Genomic DNA, 23,091 nt, shown 5'->3' with positions numbered 1-23,091 from the left:
CCCATATCTTATTTTGCACCACATCTTATTATTTTCTTTTCTGTATCTTGAAAGGTGAGGAAGGAGATTGAGATGGAGAATTTAGCCAATCGCTATTTGCAAGATGTCATCAAACATGAGTGCTGGGATGCTATGTGTGTAAAAGGACGGGCAGTTAAGGTAACCTCTGCTTTCTAACTCATATTCTGCAGTAGTTTATTGATTCCTTAAGGTACAGAGACAAAATAAATAGAAGTATAACACATTTCTGATTTGCTTATGGTATGGGAAAAAACTTACTTCTTCCCAGGGCTCATGCAAATCTTTCATTCAGTTAATTTTGTCTGAGCCTGGCTGATTTTACCTTCTAAGGTGGATAAGAGTGCTGATAAGCAAATAAGCAACTCTGTAATACCTTGATCTCAAAGAATATCTTTATGCAGTGTTGCTAAAAGGAGAGGTAAATATTATTTTTCTGTGTGCAGTCAGTAGACTTCTGCTACAGAGAACATAAAGGCAAAATTTAGCCCTGATTTTGCCTATTTTAAACAGAGGGAGATTGGTCAAACTGATGATACTGGATTATCTCAAGGGTGGTGAAAGACCAAGTAATTTTACAAAAAAATCTAGTTCTGGTTGCATTCTGTGGATAAAGAAACCATATCCACAGATTATTTAAGAAAGAAAAATCATTTTCACTACCAAAAAGGCAAGTGTTTTTTGTCTTACCCCTGTATTTTTACTGTATTGTCTATATTAATTGATCCTCAATTTTATTCCTGATTTTAAGAAGTATTTATAACTGTTCAGCATTCAGGTACTGAACAAATGAATTGATAGATGCATTCTGAAGAACTTTTTACTTTGGGTTCTTTGTTGTTTTTTTTAAATTTGAACAGTGCTTCCATATGGCTTGTGAAGTGAAGAATTATCCACTGAAGGAACGTAGTAAAGAAGAGCTGGAAACTTTGGAGAAAGTTCTCCGGTTAAAGAAGATTGAGACAGCCAATCTTAAGGTACAATCTCTTTGGAGTACTGCATAAAGGCATTTCAGATCGGGATGTTCTGAGTTGGCAGTTTAACCCTTCTTTACATAGATACATTTTTAAGGTCCATTTTCTTGCTGTAGAAATTGTCCAAAAAAAAAAAATCGTAAAAGATAAATAAAGATGAAATGTTGTGGTTTTACTCAGAACAAATGTATTAGTATTAAAGAATCACAGAACAGCTGAGATTAGAAGAGACCTTTGGAAGTCATAGAATCATAGAATCAAAGAATCGTTTAGTTTGGAAAATACTTTTAAGATCATCAGGTCCAGCGGTTAACATAGCACTGCCAAGTCCACCACTAAACCATGTCCCTAAGCACCACATCTACACATCTTTTAAATACCTCCAGCCTTGGTGACTCAACCACTTCCCTGGGCAGCCTGTTCCAATGCTTGACAACCCTTTTGGTGGAGGAATTTTTCCTAATATCCAGCCTAAACCTCCCCTGGTACCATTTCCTCTTGTCCTATCACTTGTTACTTGGAAAAAGAGACTGACTCCCACCTTGCTACAACCTCCTTTCAGGTAGTTGTAGAGAGCAATGAAGTCTCCCCTGAGCCTCCTCTTCTCCAGGCTAAACAACCCCAGTTCCCTCAACCGCTCCTCATAAGACTTGTTCTCCAGACCCTTCACCAGCTTCGTTGCCCTTCTTTGGATGTGCTCCAGCACCTCAATGTCTTTCTTGTAGTGAGGGGCCCAAAACTGAACACAATATTTGAGGTGCGGCCTCACCAGTGCTGAGTACAGGGGGACAATCACTTCCCTAGTCATCTAGTCCAACCCTCCTAGAGAGGGGCCATGTCCAGTCAGGTTTTGAATATCTCCAAGGATGGAAGATTCTGTAACCTCTATGTACTACCTCTTCCCATGTTTGACAACCCTCACAGGAAAAGTGTTTTATTATGTTTAAGGTAGATGTCCTGTATTTCGATGTATACCCATTTCCTCTCAGTCTGTCACTGAGCACCACTGAGAAGAGTCTGGATCTGTTGCCTTTACTCCCCACCATCAGGTTTTTATCCCCCCAAGCCTTCTTCTTGAGGCTAAACAATTCCAGCTCTCTCAGCCTGTCCTCGCATGTTTTATGCTTCAAACCCTTAATTGTATTAGTGGCCTATCACTGGACTTGCTCCAGTATGCCCATGTCTTTCTTGTACTGGGGAACCTACAAATGGACCCAATATTCCAGATATGATCATTTCAACTTGTATTATTTTGATCACTGAGCTTAACTGCAGAATATAACCTCTAGATTTTTTTCATACATGTGCCACTGGATTGTGTACAAAATTAACACAGTTATGTTTGTGATATTCAGGTTCAGAAGAAAAATCTTGAGATTGAGTCTGAGATTGTATTATCTAAGGAAGAAGGAGAGAAGGCAGAAGAAGTAACGGCTGATGATAGTGCATCTTACTGCCTGACTGGAAGTCTGAGCTCTCAGTATGGTGGAGACACATCTGTCCTATACCACCAATTGGATTTGCACACCAGGGAGCAGAAAGTCAATCAGATAGTATTATTGAAGGTGATGTCTTCTTAAATTTGTATTACAGCAGTGACGCTGTCATATCTGTTGGTTCTCATAGCAGTCACAGCCACTGTTAGATTTTGAGCATACTGACACTATACAATGGAGAGTTGCACAGGTCTCTGAGTTAATGAGATGAAAGCTGATAAATGTGCATAGTGCAGTAGAGCACCGTGTGGATTTGCCAGCTCAGGTGTGGAAGAAAAACATTTTTATGAAATTGGTTACCCAGTTTGTGGGTATCTGTATTTGCCCACTGGTGCTTCAGTTTAAGAGTTTGTATAGCCAAAGCTAGCTTGCACATCTCAGCATGCCCTGTGAAAACATGACCTCTTTCCCTATTATTTGCTGCTGAATGAAAGATCATCTGGATCCTCACACCATTTCCTTTCTCTCCAGTCTTACCTTTCCTTCATTTGGAGTCTTCAACGTTTCTGTTATTTATTATTCATTACTATCAGACTCTCCTCTTACCCTGGCCAGTTTTTTAAGTAGTAAACATGCTACAGAATAGGCTTCTTATGAAGATGATCTACAAGGGTAGAAGTGGTTAAACTACTGTAAAGCATTGCCTCCTCAGAGCTCTTTAAGGCTGTAAATGGTAGCAGAGCTCAATGATTATGCATTGTAATACATAAAATCTAGTAGATACACTAGTGTTTAAAGTAGATGGGGAAGAAACACAAGGAGCACTTTTAGGTGTAAGCTTGGAAGTAACAAGATCTTTCTACTGTATGGCTTTAAAGATGCATATTATATATCTAAGTGTAGATATATTTTCAGTGTTCGGGGCCAACACAGTGAGCTTGCTGAGAGCTAGATGGCTGACTAGACATTGAGCACAGACTTTTTTCTCCCAGCAACATTGTACCTTATCTGCCAACCTGCCTTATTACATCCTAACTTAATTACTATATTAGAAATCAATGAAATAAACATGGACACAAGTATTTATTGTAACACAAATTGCAAACAGCTAAGCATCTCAAAAACACAGAATCACAGGATCACTAAGGTTGGAAAAGACTTGTAAGATCATCAAGGGCTTTACCAGGTTATCTCCCTGTCACACATAGAAATACACACATTTATGATTCTGATGACTTGAGGAGTGGTATGTAATCATGGATGGATGTGACCTGTGCAGTGTTGCTGTTTCCTTGTTTGGTATTTCAGGACATCATTTACAAAGTGAAAACTGCTTTTAATAAGGAATTTGACATAGTTGCACGACAAAAGGAGCAGGAGATAGCACGAGTGAAAGAAAGAAACCTGAGGATCCGAGAAATCTTGGCACAGCTTGACCTCCAAGTGGAAGTGTGGGAGCCAGCTCTTACAGATGATGAGATACCAGAGCGAGCACTCACTGTTCAGGATTCAGAGGTGTCTGAAAAATAAGTCTTTCTCTTTCACCCACTCAAATACAGTTCTCTAATTCTTCTCATTTCCAGACATTGTGTCAGTACTGAAAAGCCTTAAAACAGATGTGTCTGTGTACTTAAAATCATCTTTTTGACTCTTTTGCTTCCCTTATCTTTTTAGGGAGAAAGCTCTTAATAAGTTAATCTGAAATTAATAAAATGTAAACAATCTTAATTTATTGCTGTTAAAAGTTTTTAATTGCCCATAAATTATGTAGAAATTCCCCCTGTTCCTGACTGTAAGATTCAAACCAGGCTTGCAGGGATTACTTTCATAGATAAGGGTTTCTCTGTTTTCGCTGAGCACCATTTTGAAGCTAAGTAGTTTCAAACTAAATATCTAGGTACTAAAGCATACTTGGTTCTGTACTTATAAATTCAATTAGTACTGTACTTATAAATTCAATTTATAGTTTATAAAGAAACACCATATTTCTTATACAATTTATTCCACTGATGTCATCTGCTCTTTCGGTCAGTCTTTCCCCGCTTCTCTCTGCCCTCCCCGCGGTCTGTGTTATCCCACTGTCAGAAAAGGTATGCACAAAACACAGCTAATATCAACAAAAATGATGGTGGTTTGTATTTTAGCATTTTTAAATATAGCTTTTGGAGCTGTTCAAAAGAACAATTTTCTTCTTGAGGAATATTATCATAGAGCAGAGATGCAAAAAGCATTAAGAATTATTGTTACACCATCTTTCCAAATGTTTTTAGTCCACATGGGATCATGTCTGGAGAAGAGAACCCTGATATGAACCTCATTTTCTTCCTTCAGATTAAAGTTGAAAAATACTTGACTCAACAAGAGAGAGAGAAAGCAGAAATGCTGGCTAAGCTTGAAATGGAAAGATGCCTTGCTGCTGTGGTACTTAAAGTAGTATCCTTTTTACGGAATAGGCCTTTGTCTCTGGTTAGGCTTATTTAGTTAATGCTGCACTGGAATATTCCAGTAGTGTCATATGGGAGAATGAATTTAAAATGGTAGGTAACGATGTGTGCCTTTTCCCTCTTATTATCATTTACAATCAGAACTACATAGACCAGCTGGGCGAAGAAAAGATTTAGTGTTAGGCTCACAGTTGTTTAAAATGTGCTTAGTGGCAATTGAAAATACCCTATCAAGTGACTGGGGACTAGATATATTTCTAAAAGCATGCTACTGCTCAATCAAGAGCTTTGTGCTTGATACGTGTTTGTTGACTAAGCAACCTCTGTTCTTCAGGGATCAGACTAGAACATCATAATGCTTTCCTCTGGATTTAAAATGCATCTGTGAAAAGCCTAAGATGGTGCTGGCCCCAAAAGAGATGCACAATAAGACAGTGACACTACAACTTCCTTCAGCCTAGCCTGCCAACTGGCCAGGAGTAGTCTATGTCTATGTATTCTTCCCAAAACTGCCAGAATGACAGTTTTAGTAAGTTATTTGGTATATGAACATCTGTACACCAGAAAAAAACTCTGAGACTTTCAGCATATTTCACATGCATCACCGAAGAGCATTAATCTACTAGTGACACACAGTATAATCATATGGGTGATCTAGAGGTGATCTAGAGGTGAACTACTCTATTATCTTTCCCAAAACTTCCAATTAGTACACTTCCTTTTGTACTTTAAAATATTTTTTGTGGTCATTCCCAGGACAACGAAAGACTGCGTGCTCTTAATGACATGATGGGTGGAGTGCTAGAAGTCAAAAAGGAAGACATCTTGAAAATGGTGAGCTGTGTTTCTGTCATATCATTTAGGTAGCTTGTGGGCTTTTAAGGAAATGTGAAATTCAACTAGAAAATATTTCCAACCTAAATGATAGAAGAAAGTCAGAGAATTGTAGAATTGCATTATGCCTAGATAGACTCCGTAAGAGACCATACACTGGACTCAAAAGAGACCACAAGATTCTAGTGCCTGCATATGATGTACCCATCAACACCTGTCCCTATCACAGTGGAATACTATAGGAACATAATCTAGTATTACCATTACAACAACTGTATTGCTGGGGGAAGGGTCTATTATCCATGGCTGTGATCTTACAGAAAAATGCTGTGTTCGATTTAACTCAGCAAAGATAGATAGTGCAGTAGTAGAGGAAGGAAAGAATGTGAAGGACTGTCAAAGAAAAAGGATAGGCCAGACCCAAGCACTCTCCCTGGAATTGATCTGTTTTGGAAAATTAGGACTCTACTTAGAAGTATACATTAGCATGGAGTTAGATTTGGGGTTCTGAAACAGAAAATGTGATATATCTTGTACCAACAGTAGTATGTTTGAATACAAAATACTTGTATTTTACAAGATCCAGCAGTGAATTCCTGTAAGCAAGTGAGAGAGAATAGCGCAATATATATACACCAAAACTACTGGTGCAAGTAACAGACCAGAGAAGCAGAATATGTATGTTACTTAGACTTAAGGCTTGTACCTTACTTACCACTAAGAAATACCTTTCATTATATTTGATGCATGCTATAGTTTGTTAGTGTGCTGATGGAGACTTAATATTGCTTTTGAAGCGTATTTGTCTTTAATACTTCCAGGATATTCCTCCACCTCCTTTTATATCCAAGCCTGAGCATGTTTGGAATGATGAAGAAAAGAAAATATTTAGAGAACATGAGAAAAAAGTCAAGGAGCTGAATGAAGAAAAAGAAAAGTATAGACGGGTAAATTAAAATGAGAAAAGGAGTGGGTTTGTTCACAATGCTCATGACCAAAGCTTCTGATCTTTCTCAGGAGCTACTTCTAAAAATGAATACTAATAAAAATAATAAACAAAGAACAAATGAAGAACAAACATCATGTGGCACATTAAATAACTCCTAGCTTAGACAGTAAAATAAGGCAATCTCTACTTATACCAATTAATACATGCCAAAACTTGTGATATCTGACAAAAGGTAACTTTCCTTCACAAATGTACCAGTATTCCTAAAATGTTTTTTTCAGGTTCCATTCCCAGAGTTGCTACTACCGTATACAAATAATATAATTATATTTATCCTTCAAAATGGTATTTGGACAACATAACTTGGTAGCCTGGCAGCACTCTCCTTCCAAACAAGTAATTTCTGGGACCTTTTGGCTGAAGGATATGGTTCCATATTGTGCATTCTCCAGCATCTGATATACTATATCAGAGCTGCTTTGTTCCTCCAGATGTAATATTGCTGCTCCTGTCCTTCCCTTCCCCAGGCAATGGAAAATGAATTGAAGAAACTTGAAGCTTCCATCCAGGAAACAACACAAAATTTCGATGATACTGTGTGCAAACTCTCTGAAAGGAAAGTGAAATTAGAGATGGTCATCTGTCAGGTATCGCAGAGAACATTAATTTTTCATCTCTGCCTCTGTGCAGCAGGAATGTTAACATATTTTATTACAATCTTTTCACAGGAAGAACTCAAAATAGTCAATCTCGTTTATGCTTTACTGTTGAATGAAGAGTTGGACACTAGAGAAGCTGGACTTCATAATTTCCTTATCAAAAAGGAGAAAGAAAAAGTAAGTTATCATTTGGAATGCTGTTCTTACGAAAAGTGTAATATTTACAATAGTTTCTTGTGAAGACTGCTCTTTCCAAATCAAAATTTTGCCATAAATGATTTTCTGACAATTTACAGGGTCACTGATTTTTTTTCAATTTGTACAGGTGACATACATTACAAATACATGTTTTTTAATAGATATTCATTTTGGTTCACCTGGAGTTCTTTGGTAAAACTCCATACATTCAGAAGGGCATGCTGCTATTTGTTCGCTATATAAAATATTTTTTAGTATCCAGTATCAAGCTGGAAGCACCAATTATGATGCTTTAATGACAGAAAGAGGCACAAAAGAATGTGTAATGCCATCACATTGTCACTGAGGTGTCTAATGTAGTCCAGGGCCACGCTGACTTGTGTTTGCCAGTTCAAAGCATAGACAGAGGTGGTGTGTGAGTATCTGACCATGGAAGCAGAACATACCACAGAGCACAAAGTGTTTATAGTCTTATTGACTAATTTAATCGCCTGAAGAGTTTACCCATCCCTGCCAAACCACGTACAAGTCAACAAAAGACTGGAGAGCACAAGTACTAGATATGGATTTCAATACAAGTGCTTACTGCCCACAGTAATAATTTTGAGTGACAGTTCTGATTCCTGTGTCCTTCCAATACCTGTGTGACTCAGGTGATCTAAGCGGTGGTAGTCTGCAGGTTGGTTCTGGCTCTTTGGACAATATTATCCCATTTTCCCACTTTGTCTTCGTGGAGACAGAGAATGTCGTGCACAGAGAATGTATTAATGCTTCCCCATGTCAAATCTCCCACTCGACATGTACAGACCTCTGTGTTTGGAACTGCAAGCAGCCATTTGTATGTGAGCTGCAGGGAGAGGTTCCAAAGTAGGCATCTAGCCCCTACCACTGAATAGGATGAACTAGTGTTAAAACTATCTGAGGTTAAGTGTATATCAGCTTACATTTTTCAAAATAAGTCTTTTTCTTTTTAATTTTCTAAATGTTTCCATTGGTATATCTTTTGGTCCATGCAAATACAACAAAACACTCTACCCAGCAGAGTATAAGCATTTGACAGCCTTAATAAAACAGATGAGCTTAGTATCCTCACACATAGCAGAACTGTGTCATGACAACAGGGAAACTGCATCAAGAACCCTCCACTGAACAGCATTTGTGATTTTTTGACTGGTCTTACCTGTGATGACATGAAAGGAAAAGGAAATCTCTATGCAAGTCAAGTGTCAACATAGGTCCTTACATTCAAAGTTTAAACAGAAGACTTGTAAGCATTTGTGTAAGGTATTTCTTACACAGATTTCTTACTTTCTTAAGCAGTGGACTAGTTTAATTTTGCACCTTCTCACCTTTTAGCAGTATCTGCAAGTAACCCCCTGAAGAAGGCATTATATTGTTAGTAAAAATAGCCCACAAGGTTTTCTCTAGAAATAAGAAAGTGTCAGCTTCATCACTGTAATGGCCATTCAGTGCTTCTGCTGGCTGAGTTTCATTCCTGAAATCTTTTGGTTTTGCTATAGGTCAAGACTGCAAGAACAATACAGACTACAAAAAATAAAATTGAAGCTTACACAGACACCTATGAAAATGCAATAGCTGAAGAGAAGGTGAGCCTCTCGACAAACACGAGGAGGTTCAGAAATTAAAAAGTCAATACTGTGTCTTGATAATAATAAGAACATACTTCACTGTAAGCGTGGGATGTGTTCTGGTCAACTTGTTGATCACTGAAATTAAGCAGTAAAGAAGAGTATGCACATAGAATAATTTATTAAATAGTCCAGATTCCTGTGATGCTTGGGAGCGCTTGGAAGAGCAAAATATTCTGTCTTTCTAAGAAATGGGCAGGTTGATGCTTTTTTAAATAACATTGCGGTAAGAAGGAAGCTTTCTCTTTTCCTCCTAGAATCTGGAATGTAGTTTTACAAAGGAGTTTGCTGACGTACCTGCCAATCTCCTTGACGAACTTTTCCAACTTTACAAACATCGACCAAAGTAAGTTCCCCCCTGAGTCCATCTGTTTAAATACTAATATTTCTTGTGTGTCCAGAATGAGAATGCTATTTATTTCAATAGTCTAAATTATGTTGATAATCAGTAGACTGCCTGGTTTTTATTGGATAGTTAACAATGGTTGATTTCCTATCATACTAAGGATTGCTATTTTGAGTACTTGCATTTCCTTATTCACCCTGCACAATCTAAATAATCATCAGTTCTCAAAAACATATATTCTTATTTTGTGTAAGATGCAATCTTAACTATTTGCTTTTTGCAAGAGATTGAGAGTATGAAATGTTCTTAGTTGTTTGTGAGCTTCTTTTATGCAAAAGAAAATAAAATGTACTATGTATGTGCACTAGGACCTCAATGACAGAAACGCTCCTTGAAACCACTAACCCATATGGGGATTGGTCAGGCTCAGCTGAAGATTACAAAGATACACTTATCCTTTTAATGAAAGCCATGGATGAACTGGATAGTCCTGAGCACATGCCTAATGGCTTAGACCCGTCTATATGGGAACATTTTTGTCTAGCTAGACGAAATAAAATGGAGAGTCAGGAGCTGGTATGTAAGTCTATATTTTGCCAGTATACTTCTTGATATTTTCAGGTCTTAAACTTCTGTGAAGTTCAAGTGTAGGGTCAAGCTAGTGCTGAAATGACAATGCAGCATACATAAGCTGCATTTGAGTTTGAAGGTTGCTTCTGCCCACATTCAATTCAGAATAATAGAAATATCATCAAGGGAAACCAGCTGTAGTTCTCCTTCAGAGGAAAAATTAGCATATCAATGTGGATGGATTTGATCAGAATGATTGTGACCTTGATATGGTTTCATTAAAAAAAAAGATCATTTTCCTTTTCTCTATCTGTACCAAAAAACTATTAAGGTATTTGATTTCCATCATGTGTTGGAGTAGTTCCCCATTAGCATCCTACATTTGCACCAATGCATTCCCCTATGTTTCTAGAACACCAAGAGCCATTCTTAACAAAGGGTGTTGCTGGAAAGTTCTAGCAAGCTATTTGTTCAGTTTAGAAGCATGAAGGTCTAAATCTGAATTATCCAGAGACAGAGATACATGACCTTTGACCAAGAGAGAAGGAAATGTGATTTCCCTTCATGTGAATAAACTATGCATAAATTAATAAATTATTTTCTGAGCAGAGTCTAAGGATTGTAACCTCTATGTCTCATGCTCTACGGGGATTCTCAAAATACCAGGCTGAATATTTATACATACATGTGTCTTCTTAAGAACTTATCTTCTCTGTTCTTGAAGAGGCTTGCCCTGACATACTGACAAAGTTGAAAAAGTTCAGAATGTCACGATATTGCTTGCTTAGGTGAAATGGAAAGCCCTAACACTGGCAGAGATGCAGGCCTTTCTCCAGAAAAGAATGGATGACAATGAGAAGATCAAGTCAGAAATAGAAGACATTTTCCAAGAACTCACTTGGTAATTTTGTTTCTTTTCCTATGTTCAGCTACATTTTAATACTCCACCAACACAGAAACAAAAGTTACATAGAGAATTACACAGCTGTGTTCTCCAACACTCTTTTATCTAGGATTCATCTAAGAGATATGAGGTGCTATCGCAGCACATGTGAGCAGGCCAAACCAGTCTTAATCTACCATCTTAAGTAACAATATCACTAAGGATGGCAGCACGGTCTTCAGTGCAAACTGACTGCCCCAAAAACTACATCATACAGTGAACCCCCCAGAGCCTTCAAGGCCATATTTGTGCTAGCTAGCTCAGTTACATTTTGCTCATGTAGGCCTAAGATACAGTGATCACTCCTCATTGCAATATGCTGCTCAGTCACATGACACCTGATTTAACTGAGCGGCTTGGACCTGTAATATTTCATTTTTTCATGTACATGACATAATTTTCACATTTATTGTCATTCAGGAACAATCCCCAGGATAAATTATACAAGAAAACGGGTGCTGACTGTAAGTCTCCTCGATTTCCCTTTCAATCGTCAAGATTTCTGTTCAGTAAGAACACTTTCTCTCAGAGTATGTTAAACTGAATCCAGTGGTTGGAAACTTCATGTATGGAAATAAGTTGCAAATTCTGTTGTCACTTTGGGAGCAAACAGAAGACAGGCTGTCAAAGAGTAACCCCTACATGAACATACCACTTACCACTTAAATATAAACATTTTGAGAATCATGGGAGGATTTATATAATCCTGTTGAAATCACTAAACATTGTTTTTGTTTTCTGCCATTTTAGGCTGCAGGAGGAGAAGATGAAACTTCAATTGAATTTGACTGTCCAGTTTTTGCTGAAACAAGGACAGGTGGAATTGGAAAGCACTGAGATCCCAGACTACACTGATGCCATTCTCATTAATAAGAGAGTTATTGAAGAACTGAATTGCTCTATCATGGTAATTTACATTATCTGAAAGAAATTTAAGCTTTTTAAACCAATGTATTGTCCTTCAGGGGCTCTGCTTTTTCTCCAGTTTGACATCTCAATTCATTACTACAAACCAGTAGGCTCCATTGTACTCTAGAGGCTATTAAGAATTCTGTAATGTCTCTTATCATGATGTAAAGATTGCAGTACAGACTGCTTTCTTGATGTTTGATTAATACAATTCAGATCAATGAAATGGCAACAGTTTTTAGACACACCATCACTTACACACACTCTGTAAATAGAAAATGCTAATATCCTGGGCACCAGTCCAAAAATTCCCTCAAGGCAAACTTAGAGTCATGTTAAGAAGCATTTGAACAGTAGCTTACATTAAAATTTTAAAAATTATTACATTTTTTTACATAAGGTGAATTTGGTGATCATACTTAAAACAGTTTTTCATACTGTCATTAGATGTTCCTTTTTTAGGCATTCTAGCTGTACAAAAATTGCTTGTTACTACTACTACAAAGCCTTCAGTAACAACTGCAGAATATCTTATACAGAGCAAGTTTGTATTTTGTAGAGTTAAAATGCCTTCACATTCTTACAAAAGATAGAAAGACAGAGAGGGGTGTTAGTTGTACATTGCTTCATCTCCTTCTACGATCCAAGACTGTGGCACATAGCATAAAAGGGAACAAAATTCCACAAAAGAGAACCATCTGGAGCAAAGTCTGGAAAAAGACTTCAGTATAGCATGTTTTCCTCACTAAAATTATAACTTTGGAAGCTTGCCCATCTTGTGGAAAATAATTTTTCCATAATCTGTAAAGTGTGTTAATTAAGATTAATCTATTTTTTCAGGCTCAAGGAGAAAAAAAAATTGCTAGCATGGTGGAATGTAAAGACTTCTCTAAAGGGATATTTCAGCTGGAATGGGAACACAAGAAAATGAGAATGCAGATAGAAGATCTGAAACAGAAGGCTCGGGATATTGTAACGCTATCTATTTCAAAAGATCGCCAGCTAGTGAGTTACTTTCTCTAATTTATATTTTAACCGCAGAAAATTTTGCTGCCAATATCTGTAAGATCATTTATACCTCTTAAGTCTCTTACTACTACAGAGAAACCTGATGCCTAATTCAGGTCAACAATTCAGTTTCAAAGGGAAGTTTTACTCTTGAGATTGATCAGTGTTGAAGTTCCTTGGGATGTTCAGGTGTAAACAAAGGCAAAATTAGCCCTAACTCTTAGTGTTTCAAAAGTGTCACTAAGAGTAAGGGATCACGATTTTGCAGCCACAAGGAAGAGATCTTTTAAATCTAGCACCATAACTTTCTTTTAAATGAAAGGTATGAGGTGCTCCCATCTGGTATCTCACAGAAAAAATGTAACTTTTGTTCGGTGTACAAAGATTGAGCATTCCTACAGGAGCTTCATTGAGCCCCACTCACTGCCATTTGTTGGCCCAGCAGCAGAGTGACAGGGAATCGTTTGCCATGCCTGGCAGGCAAGAGGCAGCAGCTGGCCAGCAAGTCAGCACCCACATAGCTTTGAAGAAGCCCAGCTGGCAGGCCAGAAAACATAGGTAAAGGTTGTGGGAGAGAGTCAAGGATACCAGTGGGAGAAGAGAGGAGGAAGATAAGAGGTTGTAGGGGAAACCTGAAGGTATTGCAGTATGGGATGTAGAGGACTGCAGGGAAAGCTGATGGTTTTGTGATGATGAGGTGGCAGGCATAAAGGTTTGGAGTAAGGGATGTTGGAGGGTGGGTAGGTTGGAGATATTGCAGTGGGGAGAGCTATAAAGCACAGAGAAAATGAAGAATGTTGGAGAGCCGGTAAGGATATTGCAATTCAATTGAAAGATTAAAAGAAAATCCAAAACACGTGTTTTGCTCAGGCTTCATTTGTTTTGCTGCTCTCCAAACTGCTTGTACACTTCTGAATCACAGCCAAGGGACTTCTGTAACTAACACGAACAAAACAGCTTCCCAAAGAGGTGATGTGACAACACACTGCAAAGTTCTTGTAGCAAATTTATCACCAGAGTGTTGCTGTTAGCTCAAACTTCATTTAAACCGATGAGCAGAACTATTGCCCTTCAGACTTGCCCATAGCAAAGGCATATACCAGTTTAATCAGAATTTGAATGCTCCGAGAGGCTTGACTTTACTTCACTTTTTGAGTAGAAATGTGGGGTTAGTAGGAAAGACAGGCAACAGAGACCCCAACAATAGTAACAGAAAGAAAGATGGCTTAAATAAATGTATGCAGGCAAAGCCCTGAGAACACCTGGAATGAGGGCTATTAGTGAAGCAGTGAGTGAAAGCAGTTTGGTGCTGTAGGCAAGGAGCCTGCTGGGTCTTTCCTGTTTCTCCTCTTCAAACTAGAGCAGTCCACAAAATTTTACCTCTCACTTTGGTGGGACAGTACTCTGGAAGGATGAACTAGATCTACAGAAACCTGTCTACTGCCCATTATGGATCATGCAGCCCGTTTTACCATTTGTCATCTGATAATGAGATATTTTAGTAGCAGTGTGCCCAAGAAAAAATTCTTTAATAAAGTCTCTGAAACCTGAATTACTATGCAGATCTAAGAACAATAAAAGAAGTAAGGATTACTAGCAAGCCACTTGACAGAAAATAATTTATTTTTTCTCTGTCCTAAAGACTGACTCTATAGCACTTTGGCCTTCAGCTGTGTTACTTTATAAGCAAAAGTATAGCTTGGGTTTTTTGAAAACCTCACAACAAATTTGCTTGGTCTTTGTTTCCATTAACACAAAGAGATAACATTCTTTTAAACAGCTGTACAGTCTAATATTCACACAGCATCCAAGAATATCTTTACCATGTCAATTTATGATCACTAGTAAAGCCTTTCCACTGTGCAGAATTTTAGTTTTTTGAGTTTCACATAGTATGATTGTCCTCACAGAAGTGTGGAATTGTTGAGAACAAACAGGCTTAATAAGATGGTTTATTTCTGTTTTTAATTCTTCAGTTCCTAACTGTGCTGAACTACAACAGCCGTATCGCCCACCACATTTCAGTGATGGAGCAGACTCTTGGCATCATGGATAAGGTAAAACGTAAATGAACCACCACATTTGAGAGACACAGACGTAGTTTAAATGCAACTGCTCTCTTTCATTAGCAAGAGGTGTTTGTAAGGAATAACTGCAGCTGATGTAGGCATACTAACTCTTCAGCTAACTATTGGACCATAGCCATAATAGCACACACGGATGAATATCTATATCCATGTATTTATTCATCTGGCTTTCAATAGTTTCTTCAACTTGCGCCGAGCTGTCTACAGCAGCAGTTCTCTGAAGTCTTTGGAAGCAGTCATCATACATTGATTGCTGCATAGATCAACCCTATGGAGAGAAATCTACTTGCTCTGTTACTGGAATTGAATGCTTTCCTTCCTGAACATCTGAATGCAGATCTGCTTATTGCTTTTTACACTGCATTGCCAATAAAAGTCACTCTTCCATTTCTAATGAAGCATTCTTTCAGTCTTCACTGCTTAATGTTTCTCTCCAGGAGCACCAGCCTGTTCATAATATCACTCCCCCCCCCCCCCCACCCCATATTCAAAATAACACAGACACAACAATCTGATTTGCTGGCTCCCTCATCTATTTCAACATTCAAATTATGATTATCCTTGGTTTTAAGTGATTCCACTGGATTTTTCTCCAGGTTGCTCTAGCTGGCATCAGCCTCCTCTTCCTCTTCAAGCTTTAGTATTTATCTTGTCCCTTTACAGCTCATCCGACAGCTTCAGCACAACAACCCTTTCTTCAGCAGCTCCTAGCAGCCAAGACAGGGTTCTCAACTCACTCATTCAATTGACTTCCTTTCCTCCCTTTGCCTTTCAAGTTTTATCTTTAATATATCTCTCTCCCTGACCCATAACTCTTTGTTCCTTGTCTGCTACTTATATTAGAACTCCGTAAAGCATACTGGAATACAGTGTGTGTGAAAGACACTATATGAAGTAAAGCTAGAAACTGCTACTATTCAAATTAAAATACATAAAAGTTTACTGAGCTACAATGCAGTGCTTAAGATTATAGGTTTCCATCAAAAGTTTGTCTGAACAGCTTTTGTATAAGCTCATATATTTGCTTTATTCATTTGGAAATGGACAGCTGCACAAGAAGAATGTGAAGAACTGTCAGAAAAGAATTAAAGAGTTGGAGAAGTGCATCAGTTTAAAAGAGCAAGCAAACTACGAGCTCAGCCTGGAGCTGAAAGAAATGCTTGTCTCCGTTTCAGAAAGGAGGCATATCTTTGAGGCAGCCGGTGAGTCACAGTAATGCAGTTAAGTCACAAGCAAAAAACATTCAGAAAGTATCTCCAAGGCTAGACAGTCCTGTTCTCCATCAGCATCAGCTAAGGGACATGGAGTGCCTGTTTATTACTGTATGTGCACAACTAGCACAACAATTTAACATCGTTTACTTAAGAGCATACCTCGAGATTGTTGCTCTTGTAACCAAAGTTAATTGACTAAACTGCTGAAACTATTTAAGTCAAAATATTATAGTCATTAATACCTTCATTAGACAACATGCTTTCATTCTTTCTCAGAACTGTTCAGCCCACTTCTTTCCACCCATTCAAGGGAACGGAGGAAGTAACATGAAGCTGAGAAGGGTATTTGCTATTAGGAAAACTGTAGAGATCTTTCCACTAGTAAAACAGAGATTTTCAAAACAGCAGGTACTTGCTAGAAACTAAAGGAAGCATGCCCAGTGCCTTTTTTAAATTTTTTGCTCTATTCAGTACCATAAAGACTCTTAAGCCCAACTGTGAGCCTTTTTCAAAATGCTTGCCTATTTTGTATTGAACTTAGAACAACCCCGGGACAGGTCCCATATAAATATAGACTATGCATCCCCTACAAGTGCAGGCTAACCCTTATATTTTGTTTTATGCAGACACACAGCATGTTTCCGAAAAGATTGCAAAGCAGCGTTACCAAGAAATTTTGAAGCAGAAACACCTACGGGGTCTTGTAAAGGAACAGGAAGAACAGTTTGAAATTCTTCAGGCAGAAGTTGAAAGACTGAGGTCAAGAACATTCCCTATTCTTTAATACTAGAGTCCAGGTAGATGTATAATACCATGGTCTTGTCTAAGAAAAAGAGCTTGGACATCTACCTTTTCTCCCTGAACTTTTCTTTCCGTAAACGATTTCTTCTGTAATTTCTTTAAAAAATAACTTCAGTTTGAAAGATGCGCATTTTTCTGTTTTGTACATTTTATACCTAGTCTTATCCTCATTGTATTTCAGTTCATGAGATGTATTTCGTCTGTTTTGATTATATAAACCATATGGCTCATTACAGAAAACAAAGGGTACAAGAAATTGTAAACTGATAGAAGAACAGGTGTTTTTGTACATCCGTAGTCTGCAACATGCAATTGTATAACATTTTGAAGGTGAAATACTGCAAGAAATCCATAAATTTACATCTGCTAAAATTCATGTCTGGCTTTGACTTAATTTTGCTTTTTAAAATATATTTACACCTCTGATAGCACAGCTGTAGGTGGCTGAAAAGATGAAGGTATGCTTCAGCATGACCATGTATGCTACTTGGCCCAGTCCTGAAAGCTGCTGCTGCTTATGGTAGCATAATTGCCCACATCCACCAGTAGCTGTGGCTGCTGCCACTGGCAGAATCACAGGAAAACCAGGTTTGGAAGCATCTGGCCTCCTGAAATAGTTGCTGCTTTCTCCTACCCCTTCGCATTGATATGCGGTCTGTTCTCCTGCCAGATCCCTCCAAGACAGCTAAGAAAGATAAAGAACCCTTGATAAAATTAACCACTGCTAGAGCAGGATCTACCTACTCAGGCATTCTCACCGATTTTTATTTCTCTCTCCCATGGTATACGTTGATTCTTCTCCTCCTTTCATAAATTCATATAAAATCTAAACTCATTCCCTTGTAAGAGCATTAATAGCTTCGATACATTAGTTTAACAAAATTCTACACTTGTAAGGAAAACTACTTCTGTTGTGATCTTGTATACCACCTCTGGTTTTGCTTTATCATCTCTAACTGGGGCCTGTAAGGATTCTAATTACATCCCCATTCTTCTTCCAAGACCTTTTTCTTCCTACTGAAACTTCCCTAGAAGCAACAGAGTTCCAAATTTGCCAAGGATCTCCGGGACAAGAACGGCCCCCTTCACCAAGCACCATCATCTTTTTTTATTAACCTAAAGAGGCAGAAGAAATAGTTTCTTAACACTCAAAATGTGATCAGCAATAAAGGTTGTTCTTCATAAACTCTCCATGGACAGCAACATTTAGTATTCTTAAGAGCAAGTTGTGAGTACAGATTTAAGTCTAATGACCCCTATCAATGCTAAAATAAAAAATTATACAGACCCTTTTCTTTCCCTTGAGATATGTCAGAAATTACTCTTTTATTAAGAAAACAGGAAATGGCACCGGTAAACAAAACAGTTAAGGTACAACCCATAAGGAATGTGATCGCCTATAAAACAACATTCATTCCAGGGGGGAGTTGTAGAGTAGTTGAGATTTATGTTTTGTTACACTTGATGAGCAATGATTTTAAGGAAAATAAAAACAGAAGTCATCACATTATATGCAGAGGCCATGATGAGGAAATAAGCAATTTCAAGTTAAAATAAAAAAACATTTTAAAGAAACAACATTTATTGGAAAATAAATGAAATGCTGAAGTTTTAGTCAGCTTTATGATGCTGTATTTGAAGCACTCCCATTAGACAAGGCCTTGTTTTTCTTATTTATTTGAAAAGAGAAAACACCTTGGCTCTCACATGAAGTAGTAGAGTAGACAGATGTTGGCTGCAATTTTCTCGCCTTCCCTTCAGGCTGTGGCAGAATGCTTAAGAGACAGCTTCCCTGAAGACAATTGTATCTAAAAATGAGTGCATTATGGCACATTTCCCTCAGTAATAATTAAAGCTATTGAGAAAATCTCAGTGCAGCTTCAGAATATTAACAACATGAAAATTAGTTATTTCTATGTAACTCACAAAATGCTGTTAACAACTGACTGGCAGCAGGAAGACATTTGTAAAATGGGGATGCATCTATGAACAAAGAACAGAACTCTTCCCCATCTGAACATCAACAGAAAAAACAATTCATTTGAGTTCATTATTTCAAGACAAGTAACCATGCAAAGACTAATCAAAGAATGGACTGCCTTCTACCTGTTAAGTATGACTTGATTTCATTTTATTTTTAATAAATAACAATTCACTGATGAAGTTATCAAGCCAGGTTTCCCAAAACAGCATGAGTTCGAGCTTTTCCATTAAGTAATGCCTTTTACAGTGCCTACTGTACCTAAGTACATAGCTTTACAAGTATCTCCTGAGAAAACTTCCTAACCTCAAAGCATAAAGTCCACTGTCTGATCAACACTTCTTATGCAATCAGAATTCGCTCAGTCTTTTCTGCTTATGCATGCCTGTAATTGAAAGCTTGGCATCTGTAGATTATGCATCTACAAAATCTTCTTCTGTTCTGCTGTAGTGCAATAACTGGTCTTCTAATCCAAAAGTATCTATCAGCTGAGTGAGACTCACTTTCTTGCCATCTGCAGAAAAGGCTGACTGTAGTTCATAGAGCATCAGCTGGGTACTACTTCTCCATTTCACTATCAAAGCCTGCAGTTCAGACAGGTTGTTCTGAAATTGGGACAAAACAAAAAGAAATTTGTCATTTGCTGAAATGTGGGGTTTTTTGATACCCTGCAGATCTATTTTTATAAAATGCCTTAAACTGGGACAATACACAAACACCACACAAAAAAAAGTGAGTCAGTATTGTTGCTTAAATCAATAAATGAAGATTACACTATGAATTCCACTTCAAAGAATGACTTAAAAGTCCTTTTTCAGAGGTTCGCCTCACCTTAGATCGGTACATCTTAACCAGTTTGAGCCTTCGAAGTAGTTCTTCCTTCTCTTGCACTTGTTTCACCAGCCTTACTTTTTCTTCCAGGGACTGTTGCTGACTAAGATCAGCCTGTAGCACATGAGAATTCTCTGCTGATCCACAGAGATCACTTTCCTGTAAGCGACTTTTGAAACATGTATGAGCAGTGCCATTTCTTTCCAGGTTTTCAGAACCATCTTGTAATCTGGAACAATCGGTAATTGTCTTCGGCAGGCACCCTGTGTCAGCATCAGCACAGCCTTTTTCTTCAGTGTCTATTTTGAGCCGCTTTGCGACTGTAAAATTAGCATTAAATGAACGTCTTGTTTTCCTTAATCGTTCCCTCAGAGCTGCACTCATTGGCTAAAAAAAAAAAAAGAGAACAACAGAAAAACCCAGAAGACTCAGAGTAATCTAATCTTTTGATGAAATTTCAAAGATCTGTTTACCCTGGTTATTACTTACATAGAATGTGTCATATGTGTCAAGATCATTGTAAAGCCAGACTTCCTAACTCTCACTATAGCTTTCACAAAGTTAACTTCCTCCTTTCACATGTGTTTGCATGCACACACAGCTGCAAGGTATGGAAAGATGTACTTCCACATTTTCTAGGAGCAAATCCTGTATTCCATATTAAGGCAAACCTACTCATCTAGTCTTTGTACAGAAGATATAGGGTATATTTCAACTTGGCTAATTTTATTCCATCCAGTTCAATTTCCCCTTTTAGTTTAATGGAGATAAGGGTTGGTTTTGGGGTTTTTTTTTTGCTGTTCCATCCCATCACATATACACACTTTCTGTATTAGCACTAGTATAAAACATCTGTATTGTACCTGAGGGCAATGATTGGTATAATTTTGACTTGTTCATGCTTTGAGATCCTTCACTGATAAGCATCTAAAGTGATTCTTTTTCTTCAAAAGAAGTTAGACATAGATTATAAAAAAAATTTGTTAACATTTTTACCTGTGAAAATATACTAAAATATGGAAGAGAGGGATTAGTTAATGAACACTAACAAACAAGCCCTATCCAGCATAGGTCCAGTCACTGAGCATGACAGCATCACCATAACATGCTAGGATGAACACCAAACTAGAGCTCAGCATTACAGAGAATATACAAACTGAAAGCAGTGTACTTTGTTCAAGTGCAAGCAGAAGTCACAGAAAGTCATTGTGCATACACAGCAAACCAGAAAACTAGGATTTGAGAAAACTGAAGAAGATAGATTTTTTAAAAAACACAAACAACAAGAACCACCAGAAACCCTAAATAGTATTTAAATTTATTAGTATGGCATTTCGGGTATACTGCTCCATCAGTTTGTATTCACAGCAAACATCTGCATATTCAGAGGGAAATATACCAAGCACATTCCTTACCTGGACAACCTTGTAGCTATAGGTATAAGCTACCTATCTTTAGCCTTCCAGTGAACAGTATCTCAGTGACTTCCAACTACTTGATGATTTCACAAGCATTTTTGTTACTATGAAGAGCCACGTTACTGGAATAACAAGTAAGTTTTCATACCTGTTTCCCTGAACTAATCTCCTGTGGAGCTGTTGTCCCAGAATCCTTTGGAGTATTGCACAAAGATGTCAATTTATCAAGCACTGGTTCTTCCATCTCGAGATGGATAGTTTCTGTTAAAAGACAGAATGAATTATGTATGTGCCATTTTCACCTGATTATAATGAGTCATAGGGCTGCAGAAATGAGTAAAAAGCTCTAATAAGAAATACTAAGGCTTACTTTCTAATTGTCAAGTTCAAAAAGACATCTGCAAAAGTTACACACTGTTTCATGTGCTAAGTAGCATCTTGCTTTGTGAATGGCTTTTCTGCAAGAGGATGAATGAGACTAACTGGTATAAAGTATCTCACTATGAATTTTGTATATTATTTTTCCTCACTCATATTCTCTGATATCCTCTTTCTAGTGTTAAAAAGGAGCAATACAACTTACGAAGCAATCAAACCCATTACAGTATGCCTATAAATCCAAGGTCAGATCCTGCAACATCGAACTCATCCAAAAAAGCTCACTCCAAACAAACAGTTTTCTTAACCTGAATGACCTTTACTGCTTGTCTAATGCAAAGGAATAATCCTTACTAAGCCAGGTTGTGAAGAACCAGTCCTTTCATTTAACTGCATCCCAAGTAGTGATAAAAGGATTTTTGGGAGCCACAAGATTTTTACTGTGCACGTGTGTAAACAATTAATCTTTTCTATAAAACAAAATAATTGGGTAACCAGGTCTGTGAGAATAATCCACTGTCTCATTTGATCGTTCTGGGGATGCTGCTTAAAAAAGTAATTACTCACACAAGTAGAATTTCAGATTAAAAGTAAGCATCCCCAGTTTGCTCAGAAAAGCACCTTAATTAAAATGGTAAGTCATACCTCCCAGCATGTACCAACTTCAAATTGATTTGGCAATGTTTAACTTAGTTTAGCACTTGTGAACCACCTGCTAATGACCAAAATACAGCTGGAAAATCATCAGCTACACCTCTGTTTACCTGCAAATTGCAATTAGGAGTTTCAAAACAGAAGCCTCTTAAAAATAAAATCCTGCAAACAAGTCTCTAGGCAACACAAGACTGACACGAGGGGCTTCCTCTTCAGAGATAAAACATACCAAAGCTTCAGTATGCCAAAGCCTTACTAACCTGGCAACCCTGGTCTTCCTGGCTTTATACCAAAGGACACAGGTCCTCATTCATCTTACAAGTCAACATTCCCTGCAGTTTTTCAAAATTCAACTTACAGTACTCTTAAAAAAAACACAGACTTTACTAAAGAAAATTTAGTTAATTGGGTATTTTAGCAGTCTATCAATTAAGCAGGAAGCCCACAGCACCCAGCAAACATAATGCAAGTTATCACTATTATTTCTTAATGTAAACAAGAGTCTATAAAAAGCTACATCATGCCTACGTATACAGTATGTCACAAATACGCAACAAATCTTACTAAGCAGCTAAAAATTTCAAGCCTAAGAGCTAGCTTCAACAGACTTGTTCAACTCTTTCAAAATAAATCCTGTGACTCTCTGCTTTTACATTCTAATGCAGATTATTTGTCTTCAAGTGACCATGACTACAATGAATACTTTTTCCAACGGTTCACTAATGCTGTTACTTTAATTCTGTTTGGCAGCACATTCACATAGATCTCCTGCACTCTTAAAATCCTTCTC

The 23,091-nt window shown here is 37.7% G+C and overlaps 2 protein-coding genes across 2 annotated transcripts in view; one reads left to right on the top strand and one right to left on the bottom strand.

The window, feature by feature from the left end:
* CFAP43 (cilia and flagella associated protein 43) overlaps positions 1-17,022 on the top strand; it is a 50,287-nt gene extending 33,265 nt beyond the window's left edge. Inside the window, exons 22-39 of the mRNA XM_059821353.1 lie at positions 55-159; positions 879-995; positions 2,348-2,557; positions 3,737-3,943; positions 4,760-4,849; positions 5,629-5,706; positions 6,528-6,653; positions 7,183-7,302; positions 7,384-7,491; positions 9,033-9,119; positions 9,419-9,507; positions 9,876-10,083; positions 10,866-10,978; positions 11,771-11,927; positions 12,770-12,934; positions 14,914-14,994; positions 16,073-16,226; positions 16,865-17,022. Of these exons, the coding sequence (XP_059677336.1) occupies positions 55-159; positions 879-995; positions 2,348-2,557; positions 3,737-3,943; positions 4,760-4,849; positions 5,629-5,706; positions 6,528-6,653; positions 7,183-7,302; positions 7,384-7,491; positions 9,033-9,119; positions 9,419-9,507; positions 9,876-10,083; positions 10,866-10,978; positions 11,771-11,927; positions 12,770-12,934; positions 14,914-14,994; positions 16,073-16,226; positions 16,865-17,022 (2,373 nt within the window). The remainder of the gene's footprint in view (positions 1-54; positions 160-878; positions 996-2,347; positions 2,558-3,736; positions 3,944-4,759; positions 4,850-5,628; positions 5,707-6,527; positions 6,654-7,182; positions 7,303-7,383; positions 7,492-9,032; positions 9,120-9,418; positions 9,508-9,875; positions 10,084-10,865; positions 10,979-11,770; positions 11,928-12,769; positions 12,935-14,913; positions 14,995-16,072; positions 16,227-16,864) is intronic.
* Positions 17,023-19,197: 2,175 nt separating this feature from the next.
* SFR1 (SWI5 dependent homologous recombination repair protein 1) lies at positions 19,198-21,518 on the bottom strand. The gene is made up of 3 exons (XM_009820810.2): positions 21,418-21,518; positions 19,852-20,238; positions 19,198-19,625 (listed from the first exon to the last, which is right to left on the bottom strand). The coding sequence occupies exons 1-3, from the start codon at positions 21,511-21,513 to the stop codon at positions 19,434-19,436; spliced, it is 675 nt and encodes a 224-aa protein (XP_009819112.2). The 5' UTR covers positions 21,514-21,518; the 3' UTR covers positions 19,198-19,433.
* Between the last annotated feature and the right edge of the window lie 1,573 nt (positions 21,519-23,091).

Source organism: Gavia stellata, chromosome 9 (genome assembly GCF_030936135.1).
Source record: "Gavia stellata isolate bGavSte3 chromosome 9, bGavSte3.hap2, whole genome shotgun sequence".
Classification (NCBI taxonomy): Eukaryota; Metazoa; Chordata; class Aves; order Gaviiformes; family Gaviidae; genus Gavia; species Gavia stellata.
The sequence above is the reverse complement of the archived record's forward strand: the minus strand, read 5'-3'. Positions and strand labels throughout refer to the sequence as shown.

Excerpts from the sequence above, each read along its gene's own strand:
- SFR1 (XM_009820810.2), bottom strand. The coding sequence starts at position 21,513 with ATGGAAGAACCAGTGCTTGATAAATTGACATCTTTGTGCAATACTCCA. Across the intron at positions 20,239-21,417 it reads AGATTAGTTCAGGGAAACAG|CCAATGAGTGCAGCTCTGAG; the intron begins GTATGAAAACTT and ends TTTTTTTTTTAG. Across the intron at positions 19,626-19,851 it reads TTAAGATGTACCGATCTAAG|AACAACCTGTCTGAACTGCA; the intron begins GTGAGGCGAACC and ends TCCCAATTTCAG.